The sequence below is a fragment of the Chrysemys picta genome, chromosome 4 (assembly GCF_011386835.1).
Source record: "Chrysemys picta bellii isolate R12L10 chromosome 4, ASM1138683v2, whole genome shotgun sequence".
NCBI classification, from domain to species: domain Eukaryota; kingdom Metazoa; phylum Chordata; order Testudines; family Emydidae; genus Chrysemys; species Chrysemys picta.
In genome coordinates this window covers 41,634,144-41,654,779 of record NC_088794.1, presented here as the reverse complement: position 1 = coordinate 41,654,779, position 20,636 = coordinate 41,634,144, and the positions used below count along the sequence as shown (strand labels likewise).

Below are 20,636 nucleotides of genomic sequence, written 5' to 3'. Positions count from 1 at the left end.
CCGCGGTTTCGGCAGCAATTCGGCGGCAAGTACGCTGAAGCTGTGGGACCGGCAGACCACGCGCAGAAATGCCACCGAATCCGCGTGACCGCGGACCGCACACAAACATGCTGCCGAAGCCCGCCTGACTGCCGTGCTTGGGGTGGCAAAAAACATAGAGCCGCCCCTGCACTTGCTCACCTAAAAAGTTGCCCCAGGTGTTCCTTGCAGCACAGGGGTTTCCTCTGCAGGTGGCACCATGACAGTAAGAACCTTCTGAGTAATATTTCAGGAGCCGCATTTAAAGAGACAGCTTGAGCCTGAGACGGGCTGAGACCAATGGGGTTTCTGTGAAGCTTTGTCAGCGGCGTGAACTATGCAGTTTTAGAGCGTGAGGGGGCGTCCCCTAGCGGGCGAGTTGTGCAACGTGTACGGGGTGGGTGGGGGCGTCTAGCTTTCGTAATTCTGCGCGTTTAGAAGATTAACCCCCCTCCCCCCATTAGACGGGTGGGACTCGGTGTAAGTGTCTAACCAAAGTCACCCGCGGGATTCCACAGGCGCCCCGCTCCTCTGCGCCGCGCTGGGGGCGGGCTGGACTGGCTAAGCCTGCACGGCCACGCAGCCACCTATGGAGCAGCGAAGAGCTGCTGGGCAAGGCTTTATCGCCCCCTACTGGCTCCGTGCTTGTGTAACCTTCGCTAGCGACTGACTCCCCTGTATTCCTTCCCCTCCCCCGCATTTCTCCTGCCTTCCCCTCTTCCCCCAACCCCCATCTAGCCGGCGTCCAGACGGCTTCCGTGGGCCTTTGGTGGCATGTTTTTTACTCATGAGCTTGAGGGGCTCGTTGCACGGGCCCGCTGCTATTTCTCGCGCTGCGTCCCACCATGCCCCAGCCCCAAGGGCTCTAACGGGGCTGCCAGGAACTCCCTCCCGTGCGTGATGCCCTTTGAACACACTGCTAGGCCACTCTCTCCTTTCCCCCCACCGCAACATTTCCTCCCTCGTCTAGATTTACATCTGATTTCTCCGTCGTGTTAGAAAGATCCCTACCCCACCCCTCCGCCCAGCCACCACACGTTATCAGCCTGGAAAAGATTTGGGAGAGCGGAGCACAAATCCGGGCAGGCTGATCAACTTCTATTTCTGTGCCTGAGACAGCCCAAAACTCAACGAGGGCTGGAATAAACCCACTGGGAGGACGGGAAGGGGAAAAATGGCTGGGTGGCCTCCTCCTCTTTCTGCAAAGCAAGTCCACACCAGAGACTTGCAGCGGTACGTGATTACAACCCGCTTCTTTCATTTTAGACTCAGCATTACCACAAACCCCACGTAATACCTTTCTCAGTCATCCGAAAGGCTGACGCGTGACGTGAAGGTTGAATATATTTCTAGATCAGGGGTTGGCAACCTTTCAGAAGTGTTGTGCCGAGTCTTCATTTATTCACTCTAATTTAAGTTTTCGAGTGCCCGTAATACATTTTAACGTTTTTAGAAGGTCTTTTTCTATACGTCTATAATATATAACTAAACAATTGTTAAGTATCAGAGGGGTAGCCGTGTTAGTCTGAATCTGTAAGAAGCAACAGAGGGTCCTGTGGCACCTTTAAAACTAACAGAAGTATTGGGAGCATAAGCTTTCCTGAGTAAGAACCTCACTTCTTCAGATGCAAGTGAAGAAGTGAGGTTCTTACCCACGAAAGCTTATGCTCCCAATACTTCTGTTAGTCTTAAAGGTGCCACAGGACCCTCTGTTGCCTCTAAACAATTGTTGTATGTAAAGTAAATAAGGTTTTTAAAATGTTTAAGAAGCTTCATTTACAATTTACAATTAAATTAAAATGCAGAGTCCCCCGGACCGGTGGCCAGGATCCGGGCAGCGTGAGTGCCACTGAAAATCAGCCCGCATGCCGCCTTCGGCACACATGCCATAGGTTGCCTACCCATGTTCTAGATAATCTAAGGCAATGTTTGCCTTTCAGGAGCCATTCTCTATACACTCTTGACACAAACTCCCCACACCCACTTTAAAACTCATTTCCTTTATTTAAAGGTGCCACATCTCCAGTTTTCTCTTAAACACGCTTTCCCCCCCTTTTCTTCTGGGTCCCTATTCTCACAGCTTTGCATACAGTAAAAAGCAAACCAGAGATAGTAACAAACAAACAAATCAATTGCATCTTCAGCGGGAAGCCGGCGATCAATGTCAGTGTCCCCTCCTTTCTAAATAGGGAGCTGGCAAGTGGGCATACACCAGGCGGCTCGCGTGGTGTTCAGGAAAAGGCTGGGATGCTCTCCAGCTTGATTTCGAATTATTTTAGGGGGTTCTTTTACAAATCAAACTCAAGAGTACTATTATCTGGCCAGACATGGCATTACTATTACAACGGAGTCACGTCTATTCAAAGTGATGTGAAGTCTACGTGGAAAGTTTTCGAACCATTCAATGTTTTCTCCTATCAGACCACAAACTGATTTAGTCAATCAAAGAAAATGATTTAGAGGGGAAAACACCGAAAATACAATAGTCCTTTTCGCCTTCAGACTGCTTCCCGGACTCCTTGAAAATCAACTGAACCCTATTCCTAGTTACAAAAGTTACACAGCATTATTTTTTTCACTTTTGCAAATCATTGGATGAGAAAATATTAGGTTCGTAGGAGAGAAACTAAAGGCTGGAGAGAAAAAGAGGGGAAAAAACCATAAAATGCATCTGTGTGATTCCTAAAACAGCGCCCAGCTCACTCGCATTTCCTGAAAAGACAAATCACAATAGGAAGAAAAAAAAATCAACCTGCAATGCGAAGCTATATTTTCGTCTGAACGAAAAAGTTGCGATTCCTATATTTACAAGAAGGGCCAATGTTCCCTTACAAGCGATACCCGTCAATATCTCAAGCACCGTGAAGATACATTTTAAAGCTACCATTAAAGGAATGTATATTCGTTACTTTGTCAATCGTTTGGTTCTCTCGTTTTATTTTATTGTTTCTTAATCGCTGAACAGAAGAGAACTTTTGCAAAGTGCAATAAAAGAAAAGAGAAATATCTATTTTAGCTAGCTAGCTCTATCTCATCTGCAATAGCCAATAGTTCAGTTTAACAGCAGAAATCTTTTGCACGTAGCAAAAGACTCGGTAGGAGTAGCACAGATCACAACCTGAATATAGTTGTTTTTATTTTCTTTGCAATATTATTAATCAAGAAGCCTTTACATAAAAATAATATCCCAAAACATTTACATAAATACAAAAGCCTAAAATACCATTTGAACAAGGGTGGGAACAGGAGCGCTCATGCAGAAAAGAGTTAAAATAAAGATGATCCCACTGTGACGCTTATTTTCTGGCTGCAGTTTGACATTTGCAAAAAGTTTCCTACAACTTTTGCCTGACAAGGGCTCCAGCTGCCCTCCAATCAGACGCGACCCCTTCCCTGCCCACCCCCTCCAAGACCCCAGCCGCTGCCTCCTTGGGGCTAAGGGATTGGCCGGCAGGTGAAAGGGAGCTCGTCCTGCAGGAATCCCCACCCGCCCTCAAGCAAGGCTTTGGGATAAATAGAGTCACAAATTGTGCTATCTGGATGGGCATCAGGGGAGGGTATTTGAGTGTTATGCCAAGGCAGCTCTGAACCGGGGAAGAGAGACAATCACCAGCCAAAGCTAAAGAACTATTTTGTCTAAGCCTAGGAAAGTGTCTCTCTCTCAATTAATTGGAGACTGTGGTGTAAGAGCGACTCCATTAAAAGTCTAGGGGGGAGTTAAACTAGATTAATCTGGCGGCTGGAAAATAAACTCCCTGATTAAAGCAGTTTGCTTTGCACTGGTCGGCTGGGTTCCTGTGGCTTCTGCCCCTGCTTTTATTCCTGCCCACCCCACCCTTTGCTGCCCCCATGGACTTGTTAGGCCCCATGGAGATAACGGATGGCTCCCTCTGCTCCTTCTCGGCTGCCGATGACTTTTACGATGACCCCTGCTTCAACACCTCGGACATGCACTTCTTCGAGGACCTGGACCCGCGGCTGGTGCACGTGGGTGGCTTGCTGAAGCCGGAGGAACACCCCCACCACCACGCGCACCACCACGAGGACGAGCACATCAGGGCGCCCAGCGGCCACCACCAGGCCGGCCGCTGCCTGCTGTGGGCTTGCAAAGCCTGCAAGCGGAAGACCACCAACGCCGACCGGCGGAAGGCGGCCACCATGCGGGAGCGGCGGCGGCTCAGCAAAGTGAACGAGGCGTTCGAGACGCTCAAGCGCTGCACCTCCACCAACCCCAACCAGCGCCTGCCCAAGGTGGAGATCCTGCGCAACGCCATCCGCTACATCGAGAGCCTGCAGGCGCTGCTGCGGGAGCAGGAGGACAGCTACTATCCGGGGCTGGAGCACTACAGCGGCGAGTCAGATGCCTCCAGCCCCCGCTCCAACTGCTCCGATGGCATGGTGAGTGCGGGGCGGCTTCCAGGCCCATGAGATGGGAAATGAGGCCCCCCTCCTGTACCCTGATCCTCGGGAGGAAGGAGAGGAGCCCCGCCACCCCCATCATGATCCCTGAGAAAGAAACAGGAAGTCCCAACGTGTTCCCGGACCCAGGGGTGGGAGATGTGGTCCCCAGTTCTACCCTTATCGGGGAGAGGGCTCCTATGTATCCTGGCCCCTGCCTGTGAAGGAAGATGGGGTCCCTTACATACTCTGGTCGGGGGGCCCGTCTTTGAAACCCCTGTGAGTGTAAGGAGGGGAGTGGTTGATCCCTAGGAAAGGTAGGGATCCCCATTCCGATGTGCCTGCTGTCCTTCTCTCTGAACCCTGCAAGGACAGACCTGGGGCAGAGTAGCTAGGGGATCCTAGCTATATCCCCTTGAAATAAACGTGGGAGTCACAGGAGGGCTGGTGAGAGATAGGACTCAGTCACAGTTGGTGCTATCACACATTGATTTCAGTGAGGAGAGCTGGGGCCCTTATGAGGGCACCCCTTAGGAAGGGGTTTCCTCTGCGACCATAGTGCAGCTGCAGATTGGGGAACTGACGTTCCTGCTCACCTGTAGTGCAGCTCTGGAGAAGTCTTGCTTGGGTTCCACAGTCTCTGATCCTTATAAGGGAAACCCGAGGGGAGGGGAGCACCTGATCCTGGCCCCCACTCCTCAAGCACAGAGTACCTCTGAGATGGGAATCACAATAAAGGTTTAAGAGCCACCAGGACAGAGGGCTATTCCCTGAAGTGTGTGGTCATTACTGGAGCTGAACGTTTGGGAGGATAATAGAGTTAGCTAGAGCTGAGGGAAGCTTTATGTAACTAACCCCTCCTCAAAATGCAGCATTCTCTTTTCTTTTGGTGGTAGAATCCCTGCTATTGTGTGTGAAAGTATCAAAATATAAACCATATCCCGTAGGCTGTTTTTCTGCATGAAAAGATAATAAAAAGAGCGTGAAGAAAAAAGACTATTGATGGGGAAAACACTTTTAAAATATTATGACAATTAAGTGCTTTCCCCACCAACTCCATTAACAAATCAAGGACCAAATGTTCTGTACTGTAATTCAAAGAGTCAGCATAATCACTGATTACAATGTTATGAATTTTTCTTTGTGTGTGGCAAAAAATCCTTGGAATAATTCAGTAATATAAAATATTCTGGATTTAATATCTTCCCGGAAAGGTTTTTTTCCCTCATTCTGGGAAGCTAAAAATTTACCATATTTCAGCAAGGACTGGGGCTATGGTGCAGATCAGAGACTGGAATATGAAATTAGATGGTTATTGGAGACTTTTTGTGAAAATTCTGCTTCTGAGCTGGTGATAAGCGTCCATTCTTTTGGTTTCCAGATGGAGTACAGTGGGCCCTCTTGCAGCTCTCGCAGGAGGAATAGCTATGACAGCAACTACTACACAGAATCACCAAATGGTGAGTATTTGCCTTAATGCCAAAGACAAGTGTATGGAGGTGGAGACTGTCAGCAGAGCAAACTTCCCCTGTCCCTTCTGTCACCAGTTGTGCTCAGCCAGCAAGCTGTGGGCACTGATTCAGGACACCCCCTCCCCCAATTGTTTCCATGATTCTGTTTGCAAATGTGGGGACATCTTGTACGTGCATTTCATGTAACAATTATATTCCTTACATTGTGCTTTGGCATGCATATTCGTCTCTGAAAACAGGCTTCAGATTTTAAACTGCTTTGCAACAGAGACTGACCCACCCAAAACCTTGGATCCAAACCTTGGAGAAGTTCTCAGCTGAATCCAGAGCAACTAACCCCCTTTCTGTATCGAACCAAAACCCTGGCTCCAAATTCCCTCAGACTGGTGGTAGTTCACATCCAAACTTTGACGCTCGGGCCCTTCACTACTTTTCAAGTTCTAATATTGTCTCTGATTTTGACTGATTGGCATCTTTCAATAATATTTATTTCATATACATTTCCACTGAACCTTTATGTGCTCAGAGCCATGCAAGGCTGGTTGTTTTTTGGTCCTCTAGAAGAACTACTTCCCCAATTACTCAGTGGGTTTATTGATCTCCTTTTCCCTCTATCCTTAGATCCAAAACATGGGAAGAGTTCAGTTGTCTCCAGCCTGGACTGTCTGTCAAGCATTGTGGAGAGGATTTCCACAGATAACTCCACCTGCCCAGTGCTGCCTACAGTGGAAGGTGGAGCTGAAGGCAACCCCTGCTCACCCCAAGAAGGTGCTACCCTGAGTGAGAGTGGAGCCCAGATTCCGTCACCTACCAACTGCACCCAGATTCCCCATGACTCCAGCAGCAGCAATCCCATCTACCAAGTGTTATAAAGCCAGGTCCAGCTGCACTGTTGTGCAAACACAAACTGCTATATGCTGCAAGCTCAAAGACCTGCCTTGAAAAGACTAAATATTTCTTTTTCCAGTTCTAAAATCTCTCTGAAAATTCCTTCAAATATATAATTTTTCAAGCCTATATTACTTCAAAATACACTTAATTATTTATTGGTTGTTGAACTAAAGCTATTTAATATGTCTAGAGGTAAAATTGCATAGCACAACATGGCCGATGTTTATAATCTGTGCTTTGGGGAATGGGAACCTGGCTCTTGAGTTCTGGTAACACTTTTGAAAAGAAGAAAACTAGATGAATCTCAGGAGTAATGACATGAGACTTCCTTACTGTTACCCCCAATCCTGCCCAAAATAAGGTTGTGGACCATTTTTTATAATACTTTTTTGTATAAGTGTAAATAAGAGTTGCTTTGCAAAAAAAAAAAAAAACCCAAACAAAAATACAAAAAAAAAAAGGAATTAAATATTTAATGTTGCTTGGTTTGTTGTGCCAAACTTTAACTTTATATATTTATACAATGTGGTTGCCAAGAATGTTTTCAACAATATTCTAAATAAAGATCCTTATTTATAAAATCGGTGGTGTTATCCTGACTTTCCTTAGGGCTTCTAGAATTACTACCGCATTTAGGAGTGGTGCTCCGCGTGCTGCCTTGGCAGGAGGAAGATTCAGGCTCTGATACAGCAAAGCAATCCAGCCATGTCCCACAGAGTCCAGTTATTGTGCTAAAGTGCTTTCCTGAAGTGGGGTCCTTTTTTTTTTGGTATCCTACTGAGGTGCTTTCTTACCTATTTCTGTTTTAATAATCTGAGATTATGATGAAATCTATATAGAGCCAGACGTCCTTGGCACTTTACAAGCATAAAGACTCGTTCTCTGCCCCAAGGAGTTTACAATATAATGGTTCAATCTCATAAGGCACTGTATAAGAGCTAAGTATTCTTATGAAAAGCCTCAATTCCCCTTGCACTTAATGGGGAGTCACCCTGCTGGAGGTGCTCAGCATCACGCAGGATCAGGAACCAAATTAGCAAATGACTGTTTAGATAAGAAATTATGTTCTAACTCTAAACGGACATTCAGTATTTGCATATTCCTGGAGACCAGAAAATAAATGGAGCTCTGTTGGAGCTGTGGAGTTCAGGTCCATGCATAGGTTCAGACCTGCACCTCAGCTTTCCCTAAGGTCAGGGATGTTCATATTTGAGGGTCCAGCTTTCACGCAATTAGAGAAAAGCCTAAGAAGTGAAATTTGGATTTGAGCGTTCCCTGTCTTTGGAGGTGCTACAATCCAGGGATCTGGTCTGGTCTGGAGCCCTCTCTAAAAATAACCAATCTCCTTCAACATCTGTAATCTTGGGATCTTGCCATGAAATTTATATGCCCTGAATACAGATTTACATCAATAAATTACCCTTAGTCCACGCGTGCATGTTTGTGCAAGAATAACCGACTGCTCTGACACAGAATGAAACAACCCATTCTTTTCACATCACTGTGATTTATGCATTTATTTAAACATTACAAAATAAACCTTAAGAAAATCCCATAAGCAAATGACTGATGTTCCAAATACTTGGGGTAATGGTGCAGACGTTACATTCTCTGAGAATCACATAAAGGTGAAGTGTGCAGACCTCATCTCTTCTGCAGAAATGTGGGGAACAGCCATTGACACTGAACTGCCTCTCACTTCCTCCCCCCCCCAACCTCCACTGAGGGGCTGCATGTAGGGATCACATCTCACATGGGGGAGTGAGTAGCCCCATGTTGGATGAAGCGCTGCATCACCCCCCCCCCTCCAGCCCTGTGGAGCCTACCCAGAAGAGGTGTGTCCGGAACCCCCTCCCACCTAAAGTAGGGATCCTTCTTTAAGGACTCCTGGAGACAGCAGCAGCTGGGGGAAATTCCTGGAAGCATGGCGGGGACAGTGGTGACATTAAGCCAGGGAGGAGGCACACAGCCTCTGTATGGATTGCCCTAGCCTCCCACTGATCTTTGGTGATTCTCAGGCCTTATGGGCTGGTTCCAACAATCAGAAAGCAACTTTGGGAGAAGATCCTCAGGAAGTTTTCTTCTACATGGGTGCCTCCCATTGGCTTTATGGTGGGAAAGGGTGATCCAGCTCGCAGGAGTCAATACTGCCCCTCTATCTAATAAGTTCTTCCTTGAAAAATTAAAAATAAATGGACCTCAGACTGCTCTCATTTACACTGATATAAACCATTTAAGCAGCAGAATGGCACCAGTGTAAGTTTGATCAGAATCAAGCCCTAATTTATAAAGAGCAAATACATTGATTTAAGGATTGATCCAATGCCCACTGAAGTCAATGATCAGACATTGCCTTCACTGGACAATGGATCAGGCCCATAGTGAAAAAGATGCCTTGCATGATGTTTTAGTCTCATCTCTTCCCACACTCCCAGGCTGGTAAAAGTATCATGGATGCAATTTTATGCTCATGTACATTAAAGCCAGTTAAAGTTTTGCCTGCTCAGGAAATACAAGACTGCATAAATTATTGTTATAAAGTTTGGGCCTGATTCACCTCTGCATTGGTCCAGCTTTACACCAGGGTCCATTCAACACAACAGAGTTACCCTGATGTAAAGCTGGAGCAGTACAGTGGTGAATCAGGCCATTTGTGTTGGCCAGTGTGCACACAGTTCTGTGTTTAGTCTTGTATATTACATTTCACTTATTTATTTTAGTAACCCAAGTTTCCACATACTGACGTTAATGTTACAACAGAGAACAAGCACTTAACACGTCCCAAAATAGATAGACAGATAAAAAAGAAAAATTATTCACACCTTTACTATGCAAGGCCCCATCTTTTTCTCCACTGACGTCAATAGGGAAAGGCCAGTTGACTTAATGGGAACTGGGATGAGATCAGTAGGGCACCGATGCATGTAAATATATATGTTAAGGTTAATTTTATGTTCAATTTTTAATTTAAATAAGGCCTATTGAAAACAGTGTAATTTCTCCCTCTCCATTTTGAACAGTAATACACTTAAATAAAATGCTCATGGGTCCAATAGTGCTCTGTGTTACATCAGGTCACCAGTGTAATTGAATGAAATAGACTTTATCAGAGGTTTCAGATCTGGATTTCAAACACCTCAAAGTTATGGCTGTTTAAGTCTCAGGGTTTAGTTAGCCCAGGAGAGAGGGGACATAAGCAAAAGTGAAAAGCAGATTAAACATGTAGTCCGACATTTTCAAACTTGAATGCCTATGTTTAGGCTCCTAAATCTACATCTCAGGGCTGCCTCTTGTAAGATATGGAACTCTTGAACCAGTGAACCACTTAAGCACATGCTTAAACACATGATTAGTTCCACTGAAGTTAATGGGATTATTCACATGCCTAAAGTTAAAAATGAACTCAACTGTTTCACTCAGTTTAGCGTGTTCTGCATCTTGCAGGATTGAGCCCCCTACATAAAAATGACCTGATTTTCAAAGGTGTTGAGCACTTGTAGCTCCCATTGATTTCCATGGAATTTGTGGGAAACAGGCCAAACTATTATCTGAAATGCTTGCATATAGATTTAAGAGGCTAACTTCAGGCATGGATTTTAGAAAGCACCAACATTTCTCATGGAATTTAACTCCTCTAAGGAAATTCACACACATATGAAAAATTAAAGGAAGCCTGTGGTCTTTGGCTGTTCAGTGGTCTAAGGATATGTAAAGGTAAATATGTGAACCAGGAACATTTCATTTTCTTGAATCAGGGTTGACTGCGTAACCCATGAGTGTTATATTGAAGCCAAATGTGATATGACAGTTTATTTTATTCAGATTGTTGTTAGGGGTAAAGTACAACAAATTTATATTTTGTTTATTTATATTTATTAAGATCCCACCCAGTGCTGTGGACATTGACGTATGTATGATATGATGATATTTACAATGTAAACAAATACCTGAAATAGAATTGGTTGAATTCATTCAGTTTAGAAAATGAAAACATATCACAAAAAGCTGTTGATTTTTTCAAAATTTTTGATTTCATACACAAAATGTCATGACTTTTTTTTTTAAATCAAAATGGTTATAGAAAATTTTCATTTACTAAAATATTATTGTAAGTAAAAAATGTAAATAACCATTTAAATTAAAATTTCAATCAAAATGCAAAAAATTAAAAAGAAAACGGGTCAGTTTCATACTGTGAAATGTTAATGTCCACATTTTGTATAGATTTTTTTTGAAAAAAATTAAATCAGCTCTAATCAGAAACATTAAAGAATGCAAAACTATCAACTTAGAATCTGTTTTATAACAGATGTGCCTTTTGGAAAATGGTTTGTCATTTGAAATAAATGATTAAGACCACCATAGATATAAAAATATATGAATAGTGTGTGGTTACTCCAAAAAATAGAAAATAAGAAGTATATTAAGCTGGACCCTGGCTATTAGAACTTGTAGAGCATTTTAGTTTTAAATGATACCTTTGGAAATAATATATCTTGCTCCTGGGGAGATATGTAAAGCGCTGAACATTTTGCAGAGAAAACTAAGGGTCAAATACTGCTCACTTTACTCAGTGAAGTTGTACTACAGTCGTCAATATGACTACACATATGAGTACATGGAGAAATATTCAGATGTAAACTAATCAAATATTTGTTACTGGGTACAATTTGGACATTAATAATAGGAGAAATAATATAATGTGTGTCTGCTTTTCTCGATACATCATTATTAACTTGATCCTGCTCACTTGGACAGCAATGAAAACCTCTTAACTTCAGTGGAAGCACAATTACTAATTTTCTATAGATCACATTTGTGATGGTGATGTCCAGAGATAAATTGCAGAGACATGTAACAAACTGCCTTTATCATGCCCCTTTCCCTATTTCACCTGCACTTTCTTCACTAATCCATCTTTACCATGACTGCCTCTAAATCCAAATCCCTCTGCAACTTCAAACAAGCTGCTGTTTTTTAAAGATCAACATGCCTGAAAAAAAAATGGCCTTGCAGGAAACAGAACTAGCTCCAATCAAAATGTTTATCACGCTCTCAAACATTTCTGAACTACTTTTTCTGAAACATATGTGGCATCTACAGAATACATGCTGGTGTGGGAGTGATAGAAAGGTCTTTTGGCATAACCTCTATAAACCACTCAAGGCTTTGCTAGTTGTAAGTAAAGCAGCCTTCCCAAACTTATGACACGATCATTTATACAGCACCATCCTGTATTCCATAAATGTGTGTGTTTTATACACACACACACACTACTCCTCACATCACAGTGACAGTCTTGTGATAAATCACATTTATGTCATCTATTTGCCTACCTCACCTGGACTCTTCTCACTAATGCTTCACAGCCAGAGCTAATTTATTTCTAATCTTTCAAATCTACTAGTTGCTTTTCAACAATCACCATTTTATTTACAACAGAGAGGGTAACTGTCGTAAAAACATTACTTTCTTCCCCCCTAAGTGTGAATTGTATTCCCTCTTTAAAATATTTGGTGCAGGACCTGGCATGGGGTGGAAGGGGACAGGAGTGTGTTTCTAAGCAACCTTTCACCTCCTCTGATATTAGGGCTAACCAGAAACTGAATGGGACCCCAGTGTAACAAAGCAGCTCTACATTATGCCACCTAAGGCAGTCCCTTCCCACCCCCAGTCTACCCAGCAATGCCTCCTATGCTGAGTGAGAGGTGTAGACCCCTCTATGCCAGTTTTATGCTACCTGGAGATTTACTTATTAGGGTGGCTCCTTTGTGCTACAAAGGGGATGGAGCTGGAAGCTAGGATCTGGCCCACTGTATATGGAGTCATTTCTGAATAATAACCTATGTGTTTAAGACGTAATAGTAGAGATTAATTTACCTCAAAAAAACACAATATCACTCAGAGCTCTCCTGGTAACAGAATTAGTATAGGATTTAGCTCACATTTTCACAAAAGGTCAATAATGCTGTAATTTTCTGTATAGCAATGTTAGCAGCCCAAACGAATGGGTTATTTTATGTAAGCCTCAACAAATTAGACCAGTGTTGCTGAAATGTAGCACTAATAGGCTACCAAATGCTAGACATGTATTAAGGCTCTGCAAGATTAATAGCAAAATGTATCAAAGTCAGCCAGCCGCTTTGTAAATAGACTAGATCTTTTCTCAAAATCTCAGAGCCAGAATCACTGGTACGCTCGGCCTGTGTAGTGTAACCAGAGTGGTGAAAAACAGTGGTAAAATGGGCCTTCAAATTACCAAAAGTTAGGTGTCTGACCCTGCAGATACTGGGAGAAATCCTGGCCCTACTGAAATCAAATCAAAACTCCTCCTGATGTCAGAAGGGTCAGGATTTCCCCTACTGTATTTTTGTATCCTTGGTATAAGCATTATTTTAGTAATAAGACTTTAAGTTATAAAATCAATACTCCCTCACCTTCTCCCTCCCACGCCGAAGGAACAGATGCTGTTGTTTAGCACACTGAACTAAGACTTAGAGCATGAAGTTACCGATATCAGCACTGACCATTTCAACTGACCTTGAAATATTTTTTGTGACTGATGATAACAACTGTCCAAGAGCAGCATCTGCAGGAGAAAATGTAAACTGCATTTGTTTCCCCAAATACACTGTGTTTTTAATCAAATGTTCTTTTTTCTCTCTCAGTTTTTGTTGGTGAAAAAATAGCTAGGTTGGGGAAAGAGTATTATCATTATTATACTAGAGTAGAGTTCAGGGGCCACAATCGGGATCAGGACCCTATTGTGCTAAGCACAGTAAAAACCCCCACCTATGAAGACCCAGGCACTACTCTGAAGTTTTTTTACATCTAAGTAGCCATAGAGCAATAAAAAGGATTTAGTATTATTTTATTAGTGTGTAAATTGTGAAGGGGGCACATTCTACATTTCTCTGGCTGGTTGATTTATAAAGAGAAAAGGGCATGTGCATGAAGATGCTGAGGGATGTGGGACATGAGCTGTGGTCCTGGGGGAGATGGATTCCTGAGCAAGCATGCAGGTGAAGCAGTCAAACACACATTGCAACTGTAATTCAAGGTACTGCAATCCGATACAAAGTTTAGTACTGTGTCACAGGGAGATTGCCTCCACATATGTGGTGTATGATATGTGCTATATTATATGTGGATCACAATAGCGAGCAGCGTGATATAAGAAATATTTTCAGACAGTAGGAATGACCTTTCCTAAAGACATGGGTGTCAGAGTTAAGCAGAGATGCTGAAGGTTTATGGTTGGTCATCCCTAATAAGTGATGTATCACTTACCACACCACCCATGAATGTATATTTTGTAATACAATATTCCTTTCTTTTTAAATACCTGGTTTGTTTTCTTAATCATTAGCTAAAAGGATTCAGTTGCCAGAAATTTGTTGACTGCAGCACAACTGTGGGTTTAGTTGATTTTGTTAGTGGATTGGGATAAATAAACCTTGGGGACAAACTCACCTTACTGACATGCAGTCATGTCTCTGTCAGAAAAGTGGGTGCAGTCAGACTTCTGCGTTTGACTGGCATGTGTGACTTCTGGTACGTGGTTTGTTTTTCTTGATTAGTGGGTGGGATTAGGGTACTGAGTGACAAGTTATTCTGTTAATGAGATGCTATTTGGGACATAAATAGTCTGGCCAGATTGCAAACCCCTTCTTCACCTTGGTGAGCATTTACTCAGCTGAGTGGTCCTACCTGAAGTGAGTGGGATTACAGATCTGAGTAACTGCTCACCATTGTGAGTCAGGGAGACCCATTCTGCCACTTTGTGCAGTTATTGGGTTTTTCAATTGTCACATCTCCTGGTCAGAATTATTGGCTGACATTTCTGTGCATTTCTTTGATGGTTGTGTGTGTGTGTGGGGGGGCAGTGTTTGGATTTTGTTGGTGGTGATGTTGCTTTGGTTTTTGGGGGTTCATATGAGAGTCTGTGAGCGAGTGCCTGAGAGATGAGCTCTTTAGGGTGGAGACTGTGTGCTTGTGTCTGTACAGCACCTAACACAATGGTACCCTGAACCTGGTTGGTGCCTCTAGGTGCCATTACAATAAACATAAACTAATAAAGAATAATACCAGCATCTGTCTGGAAGTGTTACATGTTTCTGATAGTGTGGAACATAGATTTTCGCTTGTTTGGTGAAGGCATTTCACTCTTGGAGAGCATTTAGCATAATATGTTTAGTCCTAGAGCAATGAGGCACTGAATGGGGACTCAAGAGATCTGGGTACAATTCCCAGCTCTGCCACAAACTTCCCTATATGACCTTGGGTAAATCACTTAATCTCTCTGGGCTGTTCTCGATCTGTAAAATAGAGAAAATAATACTGCATTTTCCCCATCCCTTGTCTCTCTTGTCTATTTAGACTGCAAATGCTGCAGGGCAAGGACTCGCTCTTGCTATGTGAATTTATATTACCTAGCACAATGGGTCACGTAGGCACTGCAGTAATACAAATAATATATTATTGTTATCATATATTTTCTTTTACATCTTACTCACATTGGAAGAAGGAACTGAGCCAATTCTAGGGTCTGTGAACACACTGCTTAGCCGATATAGCTATGCCATCAAAACCTCTGTGTAGAAGCAACTGTGCTGATAGATGAGTCTCTCTGTTGGTTTAGCTAATGTGGTTCAGGGAGGTTGTGTAGCCACATGGGCAGAGCTCCTTCTGTCAGTGTATGCTGGGTCTCTACTAGGAGGCTCTGCTGGCATAGCTATACTGGCAAAGGCTTAGTAATTTAGACAGGTCATCTGAAGCAGCTAGTGCTGGCCATGATTGGAGACCCAAGACTGGGGTTGATGGGCCTCTGCTCTGACCCAATTTGTCCGTTCCGATGTTCTTAGAATTCACTATTAAAGGGAGCGTAGAGCTAATTAAAGAGGGAGCCGGGTCTATTGGGGAAATCCCAGGACTGGGAAACCAAAGCTGAGTCCTTCTCCTGGTTTTGCAAAGTGGGAATACTCATCCAGACCCACCTCTCATGGGTTGAGGAGCCACATACTGATGCCTGCAAAGTGCCTTGACTCCTTGGACTATAGGCATGGAGAATAGAAAGGATGATTACTTCTAGGGGTACTAAGATTTTAGCATGTGAGACTTTCCATGCAGAAGCCCCAGGGCTGAGGGTGGAAGTTATTTTGATGGCCCAGTGCTCTCCACTCCCCTTTTTTGCAGCATTCAGTTTCCAGCTCCGGAGGAGAGAAGCATCCTTGTTGCCTCCTCTCTGCTGAGATTCATTGTATCACTTGGGACAGCAGCGAAACCTCCTTGTCCCTCCAGTGTGTAGCCAGGAGCAGGACCTGCCTCTATTTCAGTAGGGATAATCAGGCCTGAGCCAAAATTCCAAGATCTAAACACACCTGAACTTTTCAGAACTTTATACCTTGGTCCAATTTCTAGTAAGGACCTGAAAGCACTTTACAAACGTTCACTAATTCAGCCTTCCAGCTGCTCTCCTGCATTGTGAAGTAGCTCAGTATTATTATCCCCATTTTATATATGAGGAAACCAAGGCACAGCAAGAATAAGCGGCTTACTGAAGGTCTCACAACAAGAGAGTGTCAGAATTGGGAACCGAACTCAGGAGTCTTTGCTCCCAACTCCCTTCTCTACACACTGTACACTGCCTATGATAAACACAAGATCAGGGGTCTGTATAGGTCCATTTGCCCAAAGAGCCCAGCACCTTGGCTGCTGACCAGTTTTGAAAATCTGGCTCTGTGTAAATAAGTAACTAAAATTTAACCCAGAAAGTCTCCCTAGAAACCAGTGCAAAACTAATCAAGGCGCCACAACCATTTTACAGACTAGTCCATTTGTGCTTCAAACCACAAATCCTCCACAGAAGAACTAATGGAAAGGGAGCCAATGCACTCAACCAGCAGCCCGGTCATCTGGGTGCATAACAATAGGGGCAGCTTAGAACCAATAGTGTATGTCACACACCTCTGGTCTGTTGAGTAGTCTAATTAAACAGAAGGTGAAATGGCCGGAGAGGTGGTGACTCCACATGTTGCCGTATGGATTCTTACCGCCCTGGTTAGACGGCTCTAATAAACACAGGGAGCTGCTTTGGCTCATGTCCTTCCCTGGGTTATTGAACTGATGCTGCAGATGGTGTGGGGTGGCACATAGACAGAAAAGCTGTTCTGATGGGAATGTTGCTTGTTTGGTCCCGCAGCTGAACCACCTGGTGACGGAGCAGCTGGTAAAGTGCGGCGTCCCAACGGTGGGCATTTCGGTAAGGGGCATCCCGTATTTGTCTTCTCTGCTCTCTAGAGGCTGGTAGAGCTGCTGGCTGTGAACTGTAAGGATCCTGATTTGAATCCCAGGAGGGGCAGCATGAAGGACATACTTACACTGTGAGTCTGGCCACTGGAGAGAAGACTCTGAGAACTGGTTAATTCTTCTGTAGTGTCTGGCCACCTAGTTGTCAGACAAAACACAGGGAATCCAGAGGTTAACAGGTGTAACATGGCCTTAGAATGAAGCTGTGGATTCTGCATGCTTGAATGCCTGCAAGGTTTCTGACTGGGGCGAGGGGGAGGGGAGAAGCACCCAGCTGGAGGATGCTGTTAGATCATGACAGGGATCAACATAAGCCATTGGCCAACATGGTGTCTGTCTTGCAGCCCTTTGGCGTCTGGAGGACAGCAGGCAAGAAAGTCAGCCAGGCTGGCATTTCTGCCATAAGGGATGCCTTGGATGCTGGCTACATCCCGGTCATGCATGGGGACTGTGCTCTGGACTCTGAACAGCACTGCTGTATCTTATCAGGGGATGCTATCATCGAGGTAAGACGTCCGGCCTTCCCCAGGTGCGGGAGTGGCAGTGGTGGAATCTCTCACTGTCATCCACGGATAGTTACTGTTGGGCTTTGTCTTTGGAGGGTGCCCTCTCTACCAGTAGGGCTGAATGCTGGTGATAGCACCCCTTCCTCCTCTGCTCATAGACAGGCCTCTGACGGGTGCAGAGAATCTCTGAAAGAGCCGATCCCCTGAGAGTCCATATAGGAATCTCCTGGGAATGTCATCTAATTCATGCACTCTGACTGTGGATTCCATACAGGTGACTGGATCCCCAACTTGATGTTTAATGGCTTCCCTGCCTGTGTATTGGGTACAGGCCCAACCAGCACAAAAGCTCCAATATGGGCTTATTCGGAAATTTACAGTTGGGACTAGGACTGAAGGCACTTGTGACCTAACCCAGTTGTGACCACAGTTGGGTCCATTCTGTCCACCCACATGTTCAGGGGCAGGATTTAGCCTTGATCCCTTACTGTGCAATAGGGTCATAGGAAGGAGGCCAGAAGCTGGGGAGAGGATTTTGAGTTATGTACATGGAAGAAGAAGCAATGGGAAGAACACCCAGAAGAGACTGGCTTTGGAACTGTTACTGAGATTCCAGGGAACCTGTTGCTTTAGATCCTCTGTTGCACAGTTTTCATTTTGCAGGTTCTGTCCAGGGAATTCTCCCCCCAGCGAGTGGTTTTCTTGACCGATGTCAGTGGAATCTATGACCGTCCACCTGATACCCCAGATATGGTGTAAGGCTCGAGAAGAAAAAATGGAGTCTATTCCTGTCCTTCCCCCAATATCTGTTCATGTTCTGTGCTTTTTTATTGGGTTCAGTAGGTTAATATGCTAGCTATTCACGTCTGTATTTTATCCTGGTGTGCTCACAAACCACATGAGTTTTGTAGTCTCAGTGCAATCTCTACAGGATAATTTAGAGCTTATCAAACGAATATGGCAGGGTTGCTAGTGTCTACCCAAATGAATGCAATGACTGGGATGGTGCGGGGGCTGCAGATCGGATTTGAGGGATATCAGGAGAGCTGTTTAGGGGCCCAGAACTGGAATGTCGGAGCGCTGCAGGTCTAGATTGAGGGGCAGCAGCAAAGTGGTGTGAGAGCCAAGGACAGAAGTAGCAGCAGACCTGAAGCACATGGGTCTCACAAAAACAGCCTCAACTGTAACTGCCTCTAAACAGTGTTGATTGCAGTGCGGTTGTAGCTATGTTGGTCCCAGGATATTAAAGAGACAAGGTGGGTGAGGTGAGATCTTTTATTGAACCAACTTCTGGTCCCATGTGTAGCCATTTGCACCTGTGCAAAGAGGATGTGAAATGCTACCACCCACTTTGCATAAATGTAAATGACACATAAGTGCAAAGCAAAAAAGAATTAGGCCTCAGGTATATTATTATTATTATTTATTTGTATTACCATAGCACCTAGGAGCCCCAGCCATAGACCACATTGGACGTAGCCAGATGACACCTGATAAAAATGATGTGCAAAGCGTGGTTCCTTATGGAGGGAGGGATAGCTCAGTGGTTTGAGCACTGGCTTGCTAAATCCAGGGTTGTGAGTTCAATCCTTGAGGGGGGCCATTTAGGGATCAGGAACAGTACTTGGTTGACCTTTCAAGGTCCCTTCCAGTTCTATGAGATAGGTATCTCCATATATTTATCTATTAATAACTATCATACATAATTCAGTGTATGATGCATTAATTAACATTTTAGATAGAGATGAGGTCAAGTCGCAAAATTGCAGTTGCTTTTGTGGACACCTAGAGGATGGGGGATTTGAGAATCTGAGCATTTAGTTTGGCCCATTGCAAAACTTGGATGCTGAACCAGGATCGGATTCCACAGTGGTGTTTTGGATCCAGGGTTTCAAATCTGGCCCATCTTTAATGTGTGTGTACATGCGAGTGGTATGAGCTCTAAGGCAAACGCTGTAGGAGTCTCTAGTGCTAGGCCCATCTAGGCCCATCCCTAGCATCTGGTAGATTCCCCATATTCTTGCATGTGTATCTGATAGAAAAATAATCTTGACTGGGGCCTACAGAAAGGAAAGGGATACCTGGGCACGCACACACACTGCAGTTGGTTATAGGAAAGGGAGGTGTCGGAAGGATTGCCAAGTAAAGGGAGTTGTATAACCTCACCCTTTGGGCTTTCGGGGTTAAGTAGCTGGGATGTTCCTTCAAATCTATTCCTCTAATTTACAACCTTGGATTGCCAATGCTTCTTCTTTCTAAGACAGTCTTAGTGTTTTGCTGGGACCCCTCTGTATTGTCTTCTTACTGGCTATTTATGGCTATACTCTATTGTAAATGTGTCTACTGGATCCCTTTGTGATTTGTCGCCTTTGATGGTTTAAATTAACATAATCCCAGTGATTTCAATGGAGCCACTCCAGTTAACGCCAAGGGAAGATCTGGCCTTGTCTGCAGTTCATATCCAAGACACTTGGGGAAGTGTTGAATGGAAAATTTTGTTTTCCTGTATGGAATTTAGCCTTATGAGATGGTGAGGCAGTCCCAACCTTCTTCCATATTGTGAGGATTCTCATATACTACAGTGATAGGCAAGGTATAAACCCACAGATAGATTTCAGTTGACCAGTGCAGTGTTGAAGACCTAGAAGTGTTGACCAGTGCAGTGTTGAAGACCTAGTCTTACATATCTGGTGAATTTGAATTGAGATGGATTGGATTGGCTGGATCTTGGTGAAGGGCAGAACTCCCCAGTGGGGTTAGGTCAGTTCTGCACAGGGCACAAGTCAAACTATAACCCTGCCTGTAATCTATTGATTTGTCTGAATATGCTCCAGCTGAACCTATTCTGTAACCAGTCGTGTGCCAAGAGCACAGTGCAGGCTGGTGTTTGTAGTGCTATTGGGCACCAAGCCCGGGTCCTTTTGCAAATGGGCCCAGGGTGATAAGGTTCAGAAACAAACTGTTGTTGAAGAGTATCTTGTTCTTGTTTCCCCTTCTTGATCAGTAGAGCTGGAATGTGCCATGTGCTATCTGGGATGGGCTT

At 44.3% G+C, this 20,636-nt stretch overlaps 2 protein-coding genes across 2 annotated transcripts; both read left to right on the top strand.

Moving 5' to 3' along the window:
- Window positions 1-3,447: 3,447 nt before the first annotated feature.
- Window positions 3,448-7,360, top strand: MYOD1 (myogenic differentiation 1). Its single transcript, XM_005308684.4, has 3 exons — window positions 3,448-4,416; window positions 5,798-5,876; window positions 6,510-7,360. The coding sequence occupies exons 1-3, from the start codon at window positions 3,868-3,870 to the stop codon at window positions 6,758-6,760; spliced, it is 879 nt and encodes a 292-aa protein (XP_005308741.1). The 5' UTR covers window positions 3,448-3,867; the 3' UTR covers window positions 6,761-7,360.
- A 6,435-nt stretch (window positions 7,361-13,795) lies between these two features.
- Window positions 13,796-18,443, top strand: LOC135983254 (uncharacterized). The gene is made up of 4 exons (XM_065594060.1): window positions 13,796-13,839; window positions 16,914-17,040; window positions 17,432-17,593; window positions 18,257-18,443. Exons 1-4 carry the CDS (start codon window positions 13,796-13,798, stop codon window positions 18,350-18,352), a joined length of 429 nt encoding a protein of 142 aa, XP_065450132.1. The 3' UTR covers window positions 18,353-18,443.
- The last annotated feature ends 2,193 nt before the right edge of the window (window positions 18,444-20,636 follow it).